We start from the raw sequence: 16,309 nt of genomic DNA on the forward strand, positions 1-16,309 counted from the left end.
TCTGAGCATGGCAGCTCTGGCTGAAACTTATCTCTATTTAATTGTTCTCCAGTGCAAGCATTTTGGCTTCTACACCAGCATGCAAAGATTCTGATATGATGTGCTTCCAGTTGTGCATGCAAGAATCCTAACGGTCTGTTGCTTGGTAGCTGTTAGTTTTCAAGCTGATTTCACTTTGTTTTCTATTTTGAAGTAATAGTTATCAAATATCTTACAGCTCTCTCTCTTGTTAAGCTACCTCATAGGCACAGAGCTCTTTTCATCTGACTTGTAACTTTTTAGTGACCCTGTGTGGAGTCTTCTTTTTTTTTCTCGTTTCAGGCAGTGGTGGCAGGTAAAAAGGCAAAAAAATAAGTGGTGATAGGCATATCATGTGAATCAAATACAGTACTAAGTGCAATCTTTTTATTTCAGATTGTTTAGAAATGAGAGCATATTTTGGCATTCAGCTCAATATTTTAAGTTTTCTTTTAGAATATTTGTATTGAATTTAATTGGGAACTTTCATTATTCATACACCCTTTATTTTAAAAAGTACCATGTTTGAGTACCTTACCTGCCTGTTTTGCAGTGTGAAAAATGTGTAGAAATTGTGGAAATTGTACAGGTTGTGCATACTCTTATGCATCACTGTCAGTGATGCACACTTCTGATTTCTTCGGAGAAAAACATGCAAGTAATGTTACCAAGTGGGGTATTGCGGAACTGTGATTTCCCAATTTATACATACAGTATGCCATGGATGCATGCATGTTCCTTTGAACAAATTAGCACTACTAATGAATGTCTCGTACTCTATCACAGTATCTGACTCTGTGAAGCACATATCCTGTTTGAATAAGCACTGCACCAAGAACATTTTAACTGTTGTCAACTCTTCCTGTGTTTCAGATCTGTTGAGCATTATTGCTGAAGCAACTGAGCATTGTTGAGAACACAAAATAAGGGTTTAGGTGCAATGTTTAGCTTTGACACATTTGTTTTTATTATTATTATTATTATTATTATTATTATTATTATTATTATTATTATTATTATTATTATTATTATTATTATTACTAAGTTGCTGTGTTAGAATAAAGGGTCTTTCAGCCTCTTGTTATAGGGAAATGCCATAGCTTCAGGGCCACTGTGGCATATTGGAGGTGGTCAACTTGTGCAGGCTAGCTGGTTTACATTGCAATCCTTAAACGTATTTAGTATTTTTTTTTTATAAACTATTCTGCCAAGAAATACCAAGAAACACATAATGCATATATGCATGGATGGCATCTCTCTTACTTTCTTGATGGCTTATACGAGAAATGTCATTACTATTTAACTGTATTTATGGGTTTGTTAAAGTGTCTTCAATTTACAAAGTGAGTAAGTCCTCTCTAGGACATTGGACTATTTTCTGTCAATTAAGTAATTACTTTCATATATATCTTTGTAATGGCTTAAGACTGATGTGTAAGCCTAACTTTCTTTCCCTTAACACCAGAGGCAGCATAAGACCTTGGAAAGTGCTTCACTGAATGTGTAGTCTTTGGCAGGGACTGAACAAGCATTATCTCTGCATAAGACAATTCATACCTTGTAGTGAAGAAAAGCAACAGTGTTTTTGTACTAATGCCCTTGTCAAGGGAAAAGCCTGCTTTTAATGCAAATACTTCATTATATTGCGATAGCAATTATATGGACAGTCTCGGCTGGATTTTGCCGTCGCCGTCGCCGCCGTCATGCACCGTATATGTATAAGTATGTATATACATGTAAAGGCCCCAAAGAAAAATAACTCAGAAAAATGCTTCCGAAGTGCGGAATCGAACCAGGGACCTCTTGCTCCGCAGCGAGCGGCGCTATCCACTACGCCACGAAACGCAGATCCTCCACGTAGCTAACGGCGAGCGTTATATACACACCATTTAGCGCTGGACGGACTCAGAGACAGCAGGCGATAATAAGCGTTTCTTCATTACCAGCGAGGTGGCGCTAGGAGCCCGACAGGCGCATTTAAAAGTCGTCGGCGAGCTCGCTCGCTTCTTCTTATATTTGCGCATGGGAGAAGCTTGCCCTTCCACTGTCTGCTCGCGCGGTTTTCTCGTGGCGAGGGGTAGAGGAATGTTTCACGCTTTCACCGTGATGTCCGCGCTCATGTTACGGCGCGTACGAATGTCACTCGAGCTCAGGGACGCCGCCAAACGAACAAACAGAAGATGAGCGCGAACTATCAAGTGTCACAGCTCGACACTTGAAGCACGCTAGTTTCCTTCGCTGCTTCGGCCGCCTTTGCAACAGAAGCGCTGTTCAAACTGAGAGTATGCATTGGCGAGCCTCACTTCGTATAGCATTAGTTCCTTGCTATCGCATTCATTGCTTCGCCCTTGCGGCAAAACTGTGACTTTTTTGTGTATGAGTTTAAACTCGTGTTTTTTGTATATTTTAATGTAAAGCATTCAAATATACATTTATTTTTCTTGCATGATATATATTCCTCAAGTTATTAAGATTTGATGTTCTTAGTTCAAGAGGCACTTGTGAGGGGCACTACTACAAAAGTTCCAGGAAACAAGAGTCCCAGCTTTGGCAGAGTGTTTTTTGTTTTTTTCTTTATGCTCGTTCAATATCTGAAGGCACTTTTAATATCGGTAATGAGTAGATATAGAAGTTTTGTTGGTTGGGGTACTGGCCTTATTCACATATGACACTTTTGTCATGTTAGTCTTTCTGGTTGTCTGATGGGTCAATGAGTTTGATGCATGCATGTGTGACCATGTGTTTGTGCTTGTCTCTGAATGTGCTGGTGTGTTTCTATCACTGCATTCTGTATACTGCTTTCTTTATCTGATCTATACAAACTGGTGCTTAGTACTCCTTTGCTCACTTGTGAGTAGAGGGTAAAAATTTTGCTGCACTATGATGCACTTCCCATTCCCGAGTCATTCGTTGAAAAATCTTTGAAGGGTGCCATATGACAAGCCGAGGCCAGAAAGCTTGTCATGTATGTTTAAGAAACAGTATCCATTATTCTTTTCACAAAGTCTTGCCACATTTACTTCCTTTATGTCTTCGAAAGGGGTTTAGAAAATTCCCAATGTACATTCTGCTGCTGTTGAATGGGTTGAACTGCTCCTTTTAAGTTTGGCTATGGCGATTGGCTTCACCTCCAAATGCTTGTTTTAGCATTTGTTTGGTTTCTGCTTCTGTCTTTCTCAATCAAAAACACAACTTCACACATACTTCATTTTCTTTGTCAATCGCCTCAGCCATTGTGCAATAGTATCATAATACTATTCAAAAGTGCATGTTTTGAATTAAACTGAAGCATAATTTCACTTTGGCTAAATTGGTTTAATAAATCAGCACTACCATAATTTGAGACTTGGTGACCTTAGTATCTTTATAAAATGTGCAAATTTTTGAAGCGTTTAAAGAACCTTGTGTTGAGCACTTTTGTCTTAACCATTGAAGCTGACTGCAGTGCCACAGTTATGAAACTCTTTGAGACTATTCATCAAGGCTGGCACATCTCTTTCCTCGAGTTTTTTTGTTACTCAGTGTCAGCAGTGCATTGGTCATGTCTGTTCCACAGATAGTTCCATGCTTTGGATTTTCACTCAAGTCAGAACATTGATAATCAAAATTTGTGACTCATCACATGGTTGGCTTGGTGACAAAAGTTGAAACTTTGAAAAAAGCGGAAAGGGGCGTCCTTTCTTTTGCTGCTGGGAATACTGCAGGAGAAGTGTTCGGGCATGCCTACAACTAGTAAAACTTGCTTCCAGTACTGTGATTTGGCATGCAGAAGCAGACCAAGATAACAGGACAAACTTCTGGTTTTGCACCTTATAAAGACACTGTTTTTGTACTTTCTGCTTCAAGTCAAGCTACGAAGAAAACTATGTTTATATCATTTTGCATCTCTGACTACTTGGAAAGTGCTTCACTGAATGTGTAGTCTTTGGCAGGGACTGAACAAGCATTATCTCTGTCATTAAAAGCATGACACGGTACACCTGTGCCAGGCCAGAAAAGGGCATTTTTAGAACCCTTCTTTTATTCTTATGGTGTACTACATATTCTCAAACTTAAGCAATGTGAGCCATAGTTTTTAACACTTCTCTTGCTCGGAATGTCGACATAAGCACTATTAGATGGCACTTACACCCAATATTTTGCCATCAATTTCTTAGTGCAACTGTGACCCTTTGCCCCCTGTTATGGGAATTTTGAAAACGCCCCTCACTGCTACGAAACTAGCATCGCCACCTTTCTTGTCTTAGGCAACTAAGTAAACAATTTAATCGATTTGCCTCATAAGAAGAGCAAAACTAGCAAATTGAGTTTAAGAGCAGCAGAGGCTTTATTCGTGGTGGTATCATGCATTATTGTGCGAGTGTAACCTGAGTGAATTGGATGAAATGTCTGCACCCAGCTGAGAATTTGTCTGACAGTCCCATTAGTGATTTGATGCACTTGTGAGCAACAATCATATAGCAGCACCAAAGGTACTTATTTCACCTATTACTTTCTGGCTGCAGGTTTTCTAATTACCATCGTAAATTTTTGCATGTGCTGGAGCAAGGACTGCACCCCCAATTTGATAAAATTGCTTTGAGGCCTAGGGATTTGTAATTTTATTTGTAATTTTGTGGTAATAGATTCACCGTGCCTCAGTGCCCTTCACTTGAGTGTGTGAAAAAAAGACAAGGTTTTACTTTACTTTCTTGCCGCTCTCTTCCCCTCCTTTTTCTTTCTTTTGTATCAGCAGGTTGTGAAGAAGTTCTGGGAAGACAGCGATTTGCATCCATTGCGTCTTGTTGAGGAAGTGATTGAAGAAGAGCCTTCGACGGGGAGCTTTGAGAAGAACTAGCAGACATGAATTTTGGTTCACTTGTGTTCCCTCCAGTCCAGAGTTTACACTTTCTGCACAGCTTAAGATATAGCAGAATTTTGGAAGTTTGAATACGTATCTTTTGGCACTGGTGCATTTGCCTAGGTTGCAAGCAAGGCCTTTCAGCACTTTGTCACTTTAAATTCGTCGTAAGGCAACTGAGCCTCATGCATCACAAGGCAAGAATAAGCTGTAATCAGATGCAGATGTCTTGGCTTTGCTTTACACTACTTTGTAAACGATGGCAGACAAAAAATACTGTATGTACTTTGTCATCCTCGTAAACCTTAATACTGCTATGTTCACAAGTATTGTCAATAATGATCCAGACATTCCTCTAAGTCTAAAAACAATGCCCTTGATTTACAGAAAAGTAAATAAAAAGGAATGGGGGAGAGTTATATAAAATATAAAAAGGAATGGGGGAGAGTTAAATCATAGAGCCAATTCATACTTTAATAATATATTACCTCAATGAGGTGAGGAGGATAAAGGTGTGCTTACTCGTACATAAGCTGTATACTGGTTTCACTTATTGCTTTTATTTTCTTTCAGTTATTTAACAGTGGTAAATTGATTAAGCAGTTGAACTTTGGCTTTCCTGTATCATTTAGTTCGTTGAGAATCTCTTAATATTTTATTATAATTTTAACCTCCATCATTGTACTATTCTCTTCATCAATGCATTTTCATTGAAAGCTGCCCGACACACTCACCAGGAGAACAAAATTTATAGCATATGTGTGTTGGTTTGAACATACAAATATGGCCACGGTGGTAGTAAACAAAAGATCTGTTGTCTAGAAACACTGCCCCAGAGATTGTGTGCATTTTGTCTGTTGGTTGCATCTTAAGCTACACCATGGAAGATCCTGTGTGGCAACAACGTGGTTGTTGCGCTTCTAATATTCTAGACAATAGGCAGGATAAACAGAAAAAGAAAGAACATGGCTGAATATATTGAGTCTATGCAAGTGAGTTGCACAAATTCTAGGTTGTGAAAGTGTTCCAAGTATTTGTTTTCTTATTTGCGCTGCCTGTGCAACAAAATTTTTCTTGATGCCAAGTTGTGTAATGCAGGGTATACACTTTGCACCAGTGCGGTGTTCGTGGCAGTTGCCATTGTAGCTTGAAGAACACGAGCACAACTGTCAGTATAATATTGTGTAGCAACGACAGAGATGCTATGCGAAATTGGGATATGTAGACTTCACTATGGCATGGAGTTGTTGACATGCCATTTGCACAGAGCTTGTTCTAGTTTTGTAAAAGGACACATCGTGTTCAGATGGCTATCAAGAATTTATTTGGTTAATATATATAGTACATTTGTTATATTTACTATGTGTACCAAAAGTATGCAATCTAACCAGAAATCTATATGAGAAAGGCTAGTTTGCTAAGTCATTGCACATATTTAGAGCATCTTTATATTCCTGCTGTTAAGATTGTCACAGCACTTTCAAGTAGCAGTTTACAGTGAGAGTAGTTTACTCAATAATTTGAAATTTATTGTGTGAGCTTTAAGCATGACGAGCTTCATTTTATTGTGCCTGTCATTGCATGTTTACAGGCACTGCAAATGAGAAAAACCTGTCTCAGGATCAACTACTTAAGTCTTCTTCTACACAAAGATGTGAGGAAACTTGTGTGTGCATTCTATGAAGATTTCACAAAAATTTATTCTTGTGAAAGGGGATGTTTGTGAAGAACAAGCAAAATGTCATACCGGTTAGGACATAATGGCAATACTTCCTTGTTTAACTTTTAAACTTGTTGCACAGTTTTAATGAAAAGTAACTATTTTAGTTCTATAGGTGGAAAGTGTGCATTGTTTACTAGATATTTAGTGTTTTATGCTTTATAATCTTCAGCGCTTCTCTTCCAGTGGCATTTTTTTACATTCCCAAGAATGATGTTAGTCATTCATTGCTAGTCTGGAGTTATTCTCAAAAAAGTTTCAATGACATATTAGACCCAAGAGTATTTTGTTTTAGATAGACGTGTGTGTCATTAATGTGTGTACCCTGTCAATGATTAAGAAGTTTAGTAGTTTCTTTTGCGGCCCTTTACCAAATAAAGCGCTCAAAAATGTCTTTCATGCAGGAAATGCTTTTGCAAAAATAAATGTGTTGTCAGTCGCCTTCTTTTCAATGGCCTCCTCTTTCCATGTAGCTTATTAAAGCACCAGAAGACATGTGGTCCGACAAAGTGAAGCATGTATACCATAAAATGCCGAGCAAGCGCCCCCCCCCCCTACGGTGAAGGATAATCTGACCAGATTTGCTGGGGGCACTTGCTCAGTCCCGGACCGAAATTCAAGATGGTGGCGGGAAAGGGGGCGTTCCTGTTCAACCCTTATAAGTGTTGTACCTTCTTGAAGGTACAACACTTATAAGTGTTGAACAGGAACAATCGCACCGATAATGTTAGTCCAGTTCTTTTCTTGATAATGTCAATGAGGATGAACTGACACTAGTGTCACCATTGAAGCACCGACCGGTTTGACCAATATACGACTGGCCACATGACAACGGAATTTCATAAACAAAGATACGCATTCAGTGTACTCATTCTTGTGGTTCTTTTTACACAAGCGATGCTCGTCTTGAAAAAAAAAAAGTGGCCGCAGGGGAGGAGGGGGAGGGGGTGCTTGCTCTGCATTTTACGGTAGGCTGTATTTGGAGATAAGAATCACTCCTAAAATGTAGTCATCATGAGTTTCATAGTCAAGTGTCAACTCACAGGTGGTTTCTTTTATTGTGCATTTTGAAAACTGATGAGGTAAGCTCACTGGCACCACTAGGCAACAAATAGCAAAGCTTCAGTTTTTCTATAAGCTTCATGCACTGTAATACTACATTTGCAGCTGAAATGATTGATTCATGATTTGCATAAAGGACCACTGGCAGCCAAAGACACTATGTTGTAATGAGTAAGTCTGTGTCTGATCACAGAATGAAACCGTAAATGCTCTGTGACGTATGGAGTTAATGCTAGTGTCATCAATTTAACACAACTTCAAAGAACATGGCCATAATAAACTAGTGCCACACTGTGCTGGTTGTAACTGACCAGACCTGTGATCGCACACTCCTCAAATTCAGTCAGTGAATTTGAATTAGGAGTAACGAGGTGCTCTGCATGTGGGAAAGAATGAAACAACAGTATGGCTGCTGCAGAGCCATCTCTTTGCCTTGAAGGTCGCTGTTGCACTGAGCAAGAGATGTCCCATCGCAACATGCTGAGATGTCAGCATTCAGATATGTAGAACTGTGCGTGAGCAGCCTGACAAGGAAATGGGCAAGAAAGGAGCCCAGACATGTAGAACTGTGTGTGAGCAGCCTGACAAGGAAACGGGCAAGAAAGGAGCCTTCACACAATCCAGTCGTGTACTGTACAAACTTTTATATGATATCGACAATATGCAGAAAACCGGCACAATACGAGCAAAGTCAAGGAGCCATTAAATGCATTATACTGGAGACAATGTCGCAAGGTGCTTCCAGCCCAGACGAGTGCTCTAACTTACTTTAAAACAATAATTTATGTTCAAGGCAATGTTTGCCACTAATATTCAGTCTGAAGAATCTATGTATCAGGACAATTGAACTACACAAACAAGCGTTTATACAGGATCCTTCTAGCTTTACCAAACTGGCGAGTATACAGGGAATGCTCTCTTTTCTGGAAAAAAAAAATTGGGGGTAGGGGAAAGGGAGTATAAACTACTGAAAACAAACATCTTGAGCTAGAAATGTTGGTGCCAGTAGTCCTTTAAACTAGACATACAGCAAAACTTACGCTAATCATGTGGTTTCATAGTGGAGCAGTTTTTCCCACTTCTGCTTACAGGCACGACTACAGTGTGCATGAATGCATGTTTATAAATGTGCAGCACAGATATTTGTCTCTATTTCTGGCATATCAGTAATGACTAATCTGAGCCCTGGCCATGCCCCTCTTTTCTATGACTCGTAGAGAGGCACAGAACGTACACGCACCAATACAAGCACAAGTAAATCCTACGGCACATGCTTTATTTTTCTAGTATCGAAAACGTGGCCAGTGACTTTTAAATAAATAGTAAACCTCAAAGTCCATCATTTCAGAGGTCAGCCTTGGGTGACAGGCTCAGTGGAATTGCCTTCATTTCAGTCCTGATGCAGAGGAATTCACCACAGACGCAGGTGACTGTCACACAGGCTGTATTGAGCAGCCACCACGACAGTGTGTGTGGGAATGCTGCATTGTAGATCCAGCAGCCAATGAGGTGGAAAAAATGCACTGTGCACGTGAAGTCAAGGCATTGCTTTGTCCTTTGAACAAAGTACCACAGACCCAGGGACCTGTGCAGAGAGGGCAATAAAAAAGAGAGAAAGAATGCTTAGAGCCTTAAAAGATGAAAATAAACACAGCTTTATTTCACTGTTGTCTAGCTTCTGTCATAGTATAACTTACATTTATCGAATTAATATAATGTGTAGCTAGGTTAGTGTAGCTAGGTTAGTTGCGACAGATAGACACAAGTCGTGTCTAGTCTACTTTCTTTTATCCAATTTTCGCACTTGTCAAATCTGCTACTATGATAACAATCCTGATAAGTAATATGGGCAAGTTGAGTTCACACATTTTTGGAAGGCTAAAAATACTATAGTTCCTAAACCAGGGATCTAGATCCAAATGATAGTTTGTAAACATAGATTTACGTATTTAGCATCATCATTGCAAATAAGTTGGTAGTTCACTTAAGTGGCCACAATAGATATCGGGATTAAATATTTCCCTCCTTTGGCATCTCCTGCAACCTTTGTGTGGATACATGACATGCCAGATTTGAAAGCATGTCGGGGAAAGCTTGTCGAATACATTGTGTACCGAACAAACATCTTCCAAAAAGAGAGAAATCTTGTGGAAACGGTCTTACTTTATCCACATGCATGTCTGACTTGTAACTGCTTACAGCACTTCATACAAGTGCAATCTCTACTGAGAGAAGAAAAACCAACAAAGGGCAAGAAGGCAATGGGGCTGAGGTTATAAACTGGACTGTAGGAGAAACTATAGGATATGATAGGCATAACTGTGCGTAAGAGATAGGAAGATAGCAAAGTGGATCAGAGAACAAACAGGAGTATTCAATATCCTAGTAGATATTAAACAAAAGAAAAATGGACCTGGGCAGGTCACGAGGACAGATAACAGATAGTTAGAACATCGGAATGGATACTGAGAGATGGTAAACGCAGACAAGGATGGCAAAAGGTTAGGTGGAACGATGAAATTAAGAACTTTGGAGCATGAAATAGAATTGACTTGTGCAGGACATGGTGGGGTAGAGATCATTGGAAGAGGCCTTCATCCTGCAGTCAACGTAAGATAGGCTGATGATGACGATGAATCTTGTCAAAGAGATGAAAAGATACTGCTTGTCTTTTTTACACCTGTTGCCACACCATTACCTCTATTAAAAAGCTCTTCCACCAAGGAGTTGCAATGCTGTTGGCACATAGATAAAAAAATCACGCCATATCCACGAAGTGAATGATGATGAGTGGGCGAAGCTCCGGAGGTAATCTTATAAACCGTCAATCCCCGTAAATTTTGCCCACTCGATCATCATACAAAGACCTGACACACAAACGCGGGGGTCCTCATATATGACGTTAAGCTCAGGGGAACGTTTGTTGTAGGTGTTGCCGTTTTGCCTTTCGAGGGCGAGAGCGCGTTCACGATCGTTTTCATCAATGGCAGAAAGAAAATGTGTGGTCTGGAACGCGCTTACACTTCATGGTCATCAGCGTCATCGTTATCACGTGTAGTGAGTACATTCCACTATACTGGAACGCGCTTATTGTTCATGGTCATCAGTCGTCATCGTTATGGAACACGCTTATACTTCATGGTCATCAGCGTCATCGTTATCACGTGTAATGGGTACATTCCACTAGACTGGAACGCGCTTATTCTTCATGGTCATCAGTTTGTTTGTTTGTTTGTTTTGCCTTCTGTTCTATGGCACGTACCCACTCTGGGGGATGGGCCAAGAATATGTAGTTGAAGCTTAAAAATTCGAAGAATGTAGAATGGTAAAAAAAATAAGTAAGAGTAGAAATGGCAATAATAAATGAGACATCAAATTAAGACGTCAAAACTTATGCTACTGAGCTCGTATTCCAGACAGCCGTGTTAACCTGATCAGAACAATTTTGATGAGATTAGATATATTTAACCGCATTTTATAATAAGCTTTTTAAAGACAAGATTAAAAAGGTACACGTTTAGTGTTTTGCATGAAATTACACACGGCATTGAAGGCATCCCTATGACAGTATCCCAACCCTGAGGCTCCGAAGCTTAGTACAATTTCTTCAGTTAAGTTTAAGCCTATTTCTAACAGCGGAGTAATGAGCAGTCGTGATCTAATAATTGAGTATCTGCGGCATGACAAAAAGAAATGTGCAATATTTTCTAATTCTCCGCAGAATTGACATAGGGGCGATATCGTCAGACCAGCTCTGTGTAAGTATAAGTTTAATGGGGGGACACGGCATCGAAATCTGGTGATCGTAACTTCAGATTGTCTAGATTGGCTCCAATGAGACTTCCATGGGAAGTTTAGATGTTTGAATTCCGTCCACGTTGTTATTGTTTCCATCCTATCAGTGTGAAGTGCCAATTTTCTGTTTCCATCCTATCAGTGTGAAGTGCCAATTTTCTGTATCTGATTGCGGTGAAATATTCTACCACTGGAAGAACCTCGATTATTGGGAGATCTAGCGATGCACGCGCTAAAGCATTGGCCATTTCATTTAATTTTAAGCCACAGTGACCTGGGACCCACACTAGTTTTAGGTGCTTCAGCTGAGATGGAACTAAAGATCGAAAAGTCTTGAGGGCGCGAGAGCTACGTGAAGCTGTAAGAGCTGTGCATACGGAGAGCGAATCAGTTATTATGACCGCCCTGATCTCGTCTGTCGGGAGCTTTCGCAGTGCCATGATGACGGCCATGAGCTCAGTCATCGTCATCGTCATCTTTATCACATGGAGTGGATACATCCCACTATGCGTGGCTACCTACTACTACATACTACAAAGGAGGGACAGGCCCACTCCCTGAGGAGCTTCGCCCCTAAAAAAAAGGGGGCTTATAAAGACTTCTCTGAGGAATATTTTATTAGATGTAAGAGCATAGTAGACTGGCAGACATTGACAGAAATTGCCCGTCTTCAGTAGTTTAAATATGAACGAGGATGTGATAGGAATATGTCACTGATGACATTTTTTTTATGCTTATAATCTTGCGATATAATAAGTCAAACATTTTGCTGAAGTCCACAAGAATTCCCAGTGTTAGTTCCTTTGCTTCGGCTTTGCAATGGCTGGTTCTGACAGCCCAGGTCACGGCCCGAACTCAAGGCATCCGGAAATAAGGATGCTTCTACAAAGCGTCTCTCACAAAATACAGATTTTAATTCTCTCTCTCTCCCTGATATAAGTTATTTTTTAAATACAAGAGCTACTTCAGTAAATTTCCCTTAGGCAAACTTGAACTGAAGATGTGTTACTAAATTGAGATTCCAGAAAAACTACAATTATCTTTTAATATTACCCTTTTCGATGCCTCAGGAAATTTGGGGGGATAGAGATTTAGGGAATAAACGTCACTGAAGTTCTTGTTGCCACATTTTAAAATAATTTAAACTGACTGCTGTAAGAAATGTGCTTGTTTATGGGACAAAGATGTGGCCTAAATGTGGTACAATGATCTTGCCTACAAAATCATGTGGCATAATTTTCACCTACTGATGTAGCATCACCGGTATGTGAAAAAATTGTAAAAGTCTAGTTAAACTTGTATTACAGGGTTGAGAGATGCATCAATTACAAGCTCACATAAATGTGGACATTAATCTTTTTTTAAAGAAAATTCTCATTCATAAGCTTCCAAAAAGAAGTCTTCGCCTTTGTTACTGTGAAACAGGCCCATAGCCAGGGGGGGGGGGAGCCTAGGGGCTTGGGCCTCCCCCGAAATTTTGGTGGAGTAGATGCTTTTACCAAAAAGAAATAATGAAAATAGTGTTTTTCTCAAATAGTCAAGGTTTTCAGCAAGTTCCCCCCCCCCCCCCCCGAAAAAAATTCCTGGCTACGGGCCTGCCGTGAAACAAGCACTTTTGATAAGCATCTTTCACTTCGCTCTCCTAGTTGAGACTATTATGATAATCTCTAAATGAAATTAAATCAGCATTCTCATGGAGGCAACTGAAGATGGTGACTCATCAGGCTGAAGCAGTGAAACTTTATGAGTCGTTTTAATTATGACCTCAGGCATTTGGAACAAGAGTGTTGTTCTACTTTTGCCATAAAATATGTCATCAGACACACCACACCTGCACATATAGAAATGACTGTAGAATTATTTCTCAAGAAAATATTTTAGTTTTTTTTCAAAATCTTCATCATGGGGTGTTACATGCCAAAGCCATGATTTGATTATAGGGCACACTGTAGTTGGGCACTCAGAATTAATTTTGATCACCTGGACTTCTTTAACATGCTTTTGAGTCTAGATAAACATTTGTAATTTTTGAATTCCACCCCCCACGTAGTGCTGGTGCCGTAACTGGGATCGAAGCCCTGCAGTACAACACCATAGCTACTAAGATACTGCAGCGGGTCCCAAAAACACAGTTGTTTTATTACATTAGAAGCATTTCATTACAGGAGAAGAAAGCCACTTACAGTTGTACAACTGCCTGCAGAAGCAAGGCAAAGTGAACAGATGTCAACGGTAGAAGATCGTGCTCTCAACATACCATGTACTTTGTACATGGTATGTTCGAGGGGGTGGGGGGTACATGCTAAAACCACGATGATTACGAGGCACACCGTAATGCAGAGCTCCGGGAATTTTTGACCACCTGGTGTTCTTTAATGTGCACCTAAATCTGAGTACAGCGATGGAGGTGAAGTGCCTCTAGCATTTCGAGTTCATCGAAATGCAACTGCTGTGGCCAGGATTGAACCCCCGACTTCCAGGTCAACAGCCAAGCACCGTAACCACTATACCACCGTGACGGCTGATGATCTCTGCCACTTCCAATGCGTTAATAAGACCCTCCTGCTGAGAGATGGTGATACTTTGTGTGGTTGTACAAATTGAAACACAGTCCCAGTATACTTTCTAGCCAAGGATAAACTGGGATGAAAGGCATGACGACTGAAGAGGTCTGAGGCGTGAAATAAGACAAGGGATAAGGTACACAAACAAGTGCACTTGTTCATGCTTGTCTTATTCCTTGTTGCATTTTGTTCCTCAAACCCATCTTAGTCATGTATCAGCTACACTGACAGCAGATGTTACTAAGCATGATCACCCATGAATGTGATACTTTACTGTTCTGGCAATTTTGAAAATTTCACCAAAACAAAATGCAGAGAATGCTACGGTTCGATGCAACTTAAGAAGGCAGGAGAGGCCCCACCTAGATGACCGAAGCGTAGCAGCCGATTGCCTCTGCACTGAAGACATAGTCTGAATCGTGTACAGTGCCATCCACTTTTAGGGTAAAGGTCTACTCTCAGCGTAGCTGCGCCCTGTAAAGCACCAGTGCATCTGGCGCGGCCACGCATCGAAGCAAAGCTGCACAGGCGCACAGGGACCCATGGGAGATACACGCGTCGGTCTGCTACAGCACTGATGATGCCAGAGTGCACCACTCTTGGTCTGCTGTGGTACAGCAACAGCGGCAAGTTCCTGTGCACCTGTGCCACTTCTGTTCGATGCGCAGCCACACCTGATGCATTGGCACTCCCACGTTGAGCCATGTTCATCCTAGGAGTGGACACTGTACTTGGTGATGTTCTTTGATGGCGGTTTCACCAACCATGCTGCTTATGACGTCAGTCTAGAGTGCACACTCATAGGTGCAGGCTCGAGCTGATGCCACTGTCTTCGAAAGTCATACCGGACTACAGATGCTCATATGTTGTATGTAATTAATGGCTCACAATATAGTTAATGCACTTTTTTATGTAATTCTTTTTTTGAAATAAAATGGGAAAGTTTGCTTTTTAAACAAAAATGGTTTTTAGTGGACATGATGATTGAATCTGTGTACTATAACAGACAGATGAAATATGATTCTATGCAATAAGTATTTAACAGAGTGCAATGACACCGCACTGTACTGAAAGCTTTGTCTTATGATTTGTGAACTTCTTTGCTGCATTCTAGAAGCTTTGCTGTTTGTCTCAGAGAAATAACTTGTATGACAGCAAAGAACATCTGACATTTTTATGGCATATGGATCTCGCACCTTAGAACGTTGCAATAAAATAGAAACCTGGGCATGGTTGATGCGTGTGACGACGGCTAGTTTTGACAAGGCGATGTTTCCTGCGTTGAAATCAGCCATGAAACATCCAAAGTGGCTTACTATTAAGTACTGCCAGGCTCCTTAGATTCGCACTGTTAAGAGGTTGCATTGTTTACTGTAATGATTGACGAGTGATAACACACTTTTTCCACTGCCTCAATAGGCTAACGTGGACAGAAAGTGCGATGGAGCAGACGCACACAGGAGGCGAGACACGCAAGCGTCTCCTCTGCCTCGTGTTTAGCGCTATTGCTCTGTCATTACGTGCCAACAAGCACAGGCTACTCTCCAGACATATCACGTCAACATCACGCCGCTTCTCAGAAACGAGCAAACGCCTAATCGCCTCTACAGATGCAGAGTTCATGGCATGAAGCACAATAGTTCACTATCCACATCAGAGGAAAATTAAACGCATACTTACGCGAACAGCGAGTTAATGATATAGGATCCTATTATGCACCGCCCCCGCATGTCCTTTATGTGCACCGTCTGCAATTGATGACACTGTATATAGCACAACATAGCAGCAGCAATTTAACGCTGCAGCTACAAGACTGGATTCTCACCTCGTATGAAAACAGTTGATCGAGCGACAAAACTTGGCCGGTGACAATGTCGAGGAAGCATATCCAAAAGCCTAGTCCGACGTAGTACATGCACTGAAGAGTAATCATTTGAGATATGATGAGAAACGGGTCCCACACTGAGTAGCGGAAGTGACCAGCCATCATACGGAATGATTTGTCACAGACTTGTTTAACTAAATGAAGTGCGTGAAACTTCAGGCGGGGCAGCAATTCATCCTATCCGTCCGATAACCCAGCCTCTGACCATGGCTTAGGCAAGCCGTGCAGGCTGCTACTCTCTTGACCAAAGGCAGGGGTTGAATGGAATCTTACGATTCCTTAAGTAAAATTAGTTTGATCATTATAAGTTTGGCGGCTTACGGTACTACGCACAGCAGTGACATTGATCGCACCAACTAATCGTGGCCTATGAGGATACGGATTTGGATGGTCGTTCGCAATGCAATCCATAAAAAAATCCAATT

The 16,309-nt window shown here is 40.8% G+C and overlaps 2 protein-coding genes across 2 annotated transcripts in view; one reads left to right on the forward strand and one right to left on the reverse strand.

The window, feature by feature from the left end:
- Positions 1-7,025, forward strand: part of LOC119373492 (trifunctional nucleotide phosphoesterase protein YfkN) — a 53,278-nt gene extending 46,253 nt beyond the window's left edge. The window contains 1 exon segment of the mRNA XM_049419920.1: positions 4,754-7,025. Within this exon segment, the coding sequence (XP_049275877.1) occupies positions 4,754-4,855 (102 nt within the window). The 3' untranslated portion in view covers positions 4,856-7,025.
- A 1,947-nt stretch (positions 7,026-8,972) lies between these two features.
- On the reverse strand, positions 8,973-16,264 carry LOC119373559 (protein SYS1 homolog). Its single transcript, XM_037643624.2, has 3 exons — positions 15,825-16,264; positions 15,680-15,747; positions 8,973-9,225 (listed from the first exon to the last, which is right to left on the reverse strand). Exons 1-3 carry the CDS (start codon positions 15,987-15,989, stop codon positions 8,985-8,987), a joined length of 474 nt encoding a protein of 157 aa, XP_037499552.1. The 5' UTR covers positions 15,990-16,264; the 3' UTR covers positions 8,973-8,984.
- Between the last annotated feature and the right edge of the window lie 45 nt (positions 16,265-16,309).

The sequence above is a fragment of the Rhipicephalus sanguineus genome, chromosome 1 (genome assembly GCF_013339695.2).
Source record: "Rhipicephalus sanguineus isolate Rsan-2018 chromosome 1, BIME_Rsan_1.4, whole genome shotgun sequence".
NCBI classification, from domain to species: Eukaryota; Metazoa; Arthropoda; class Arachnida; order Ixodida; family Ixodidae; genus Rhipicephalus; species Rhipicephalus sanguineus.

What these genes read in the sequence shown, in the direction of transcription:
- LOC119373559 (XM_037643624.2), bottom strand. Translation starts at nt 15,989, where the DNA reads ATGATGGCTGGTCACTTCCGCTACTCAGTGTGGGACCCGTTTCTCATC. An exon ending in ATCAACTGTTTTCATACGAG is followed by an intron (nt 15,748 to 15,824) that starts GTGAGAATCCAG and finishes CATCAATTGCAG; the next exon opens with ACGGTGCACATAAAGGACAT. An exon ending in ATCATTAACTCGCTGTTCGC is followed by an intron (nt 9,226 to 15,679) that starts GTAAGTATGCGT and finishes CTCTCTGCACAG; the next exon opens with GTCCCTGGGTCTGTGGTACT.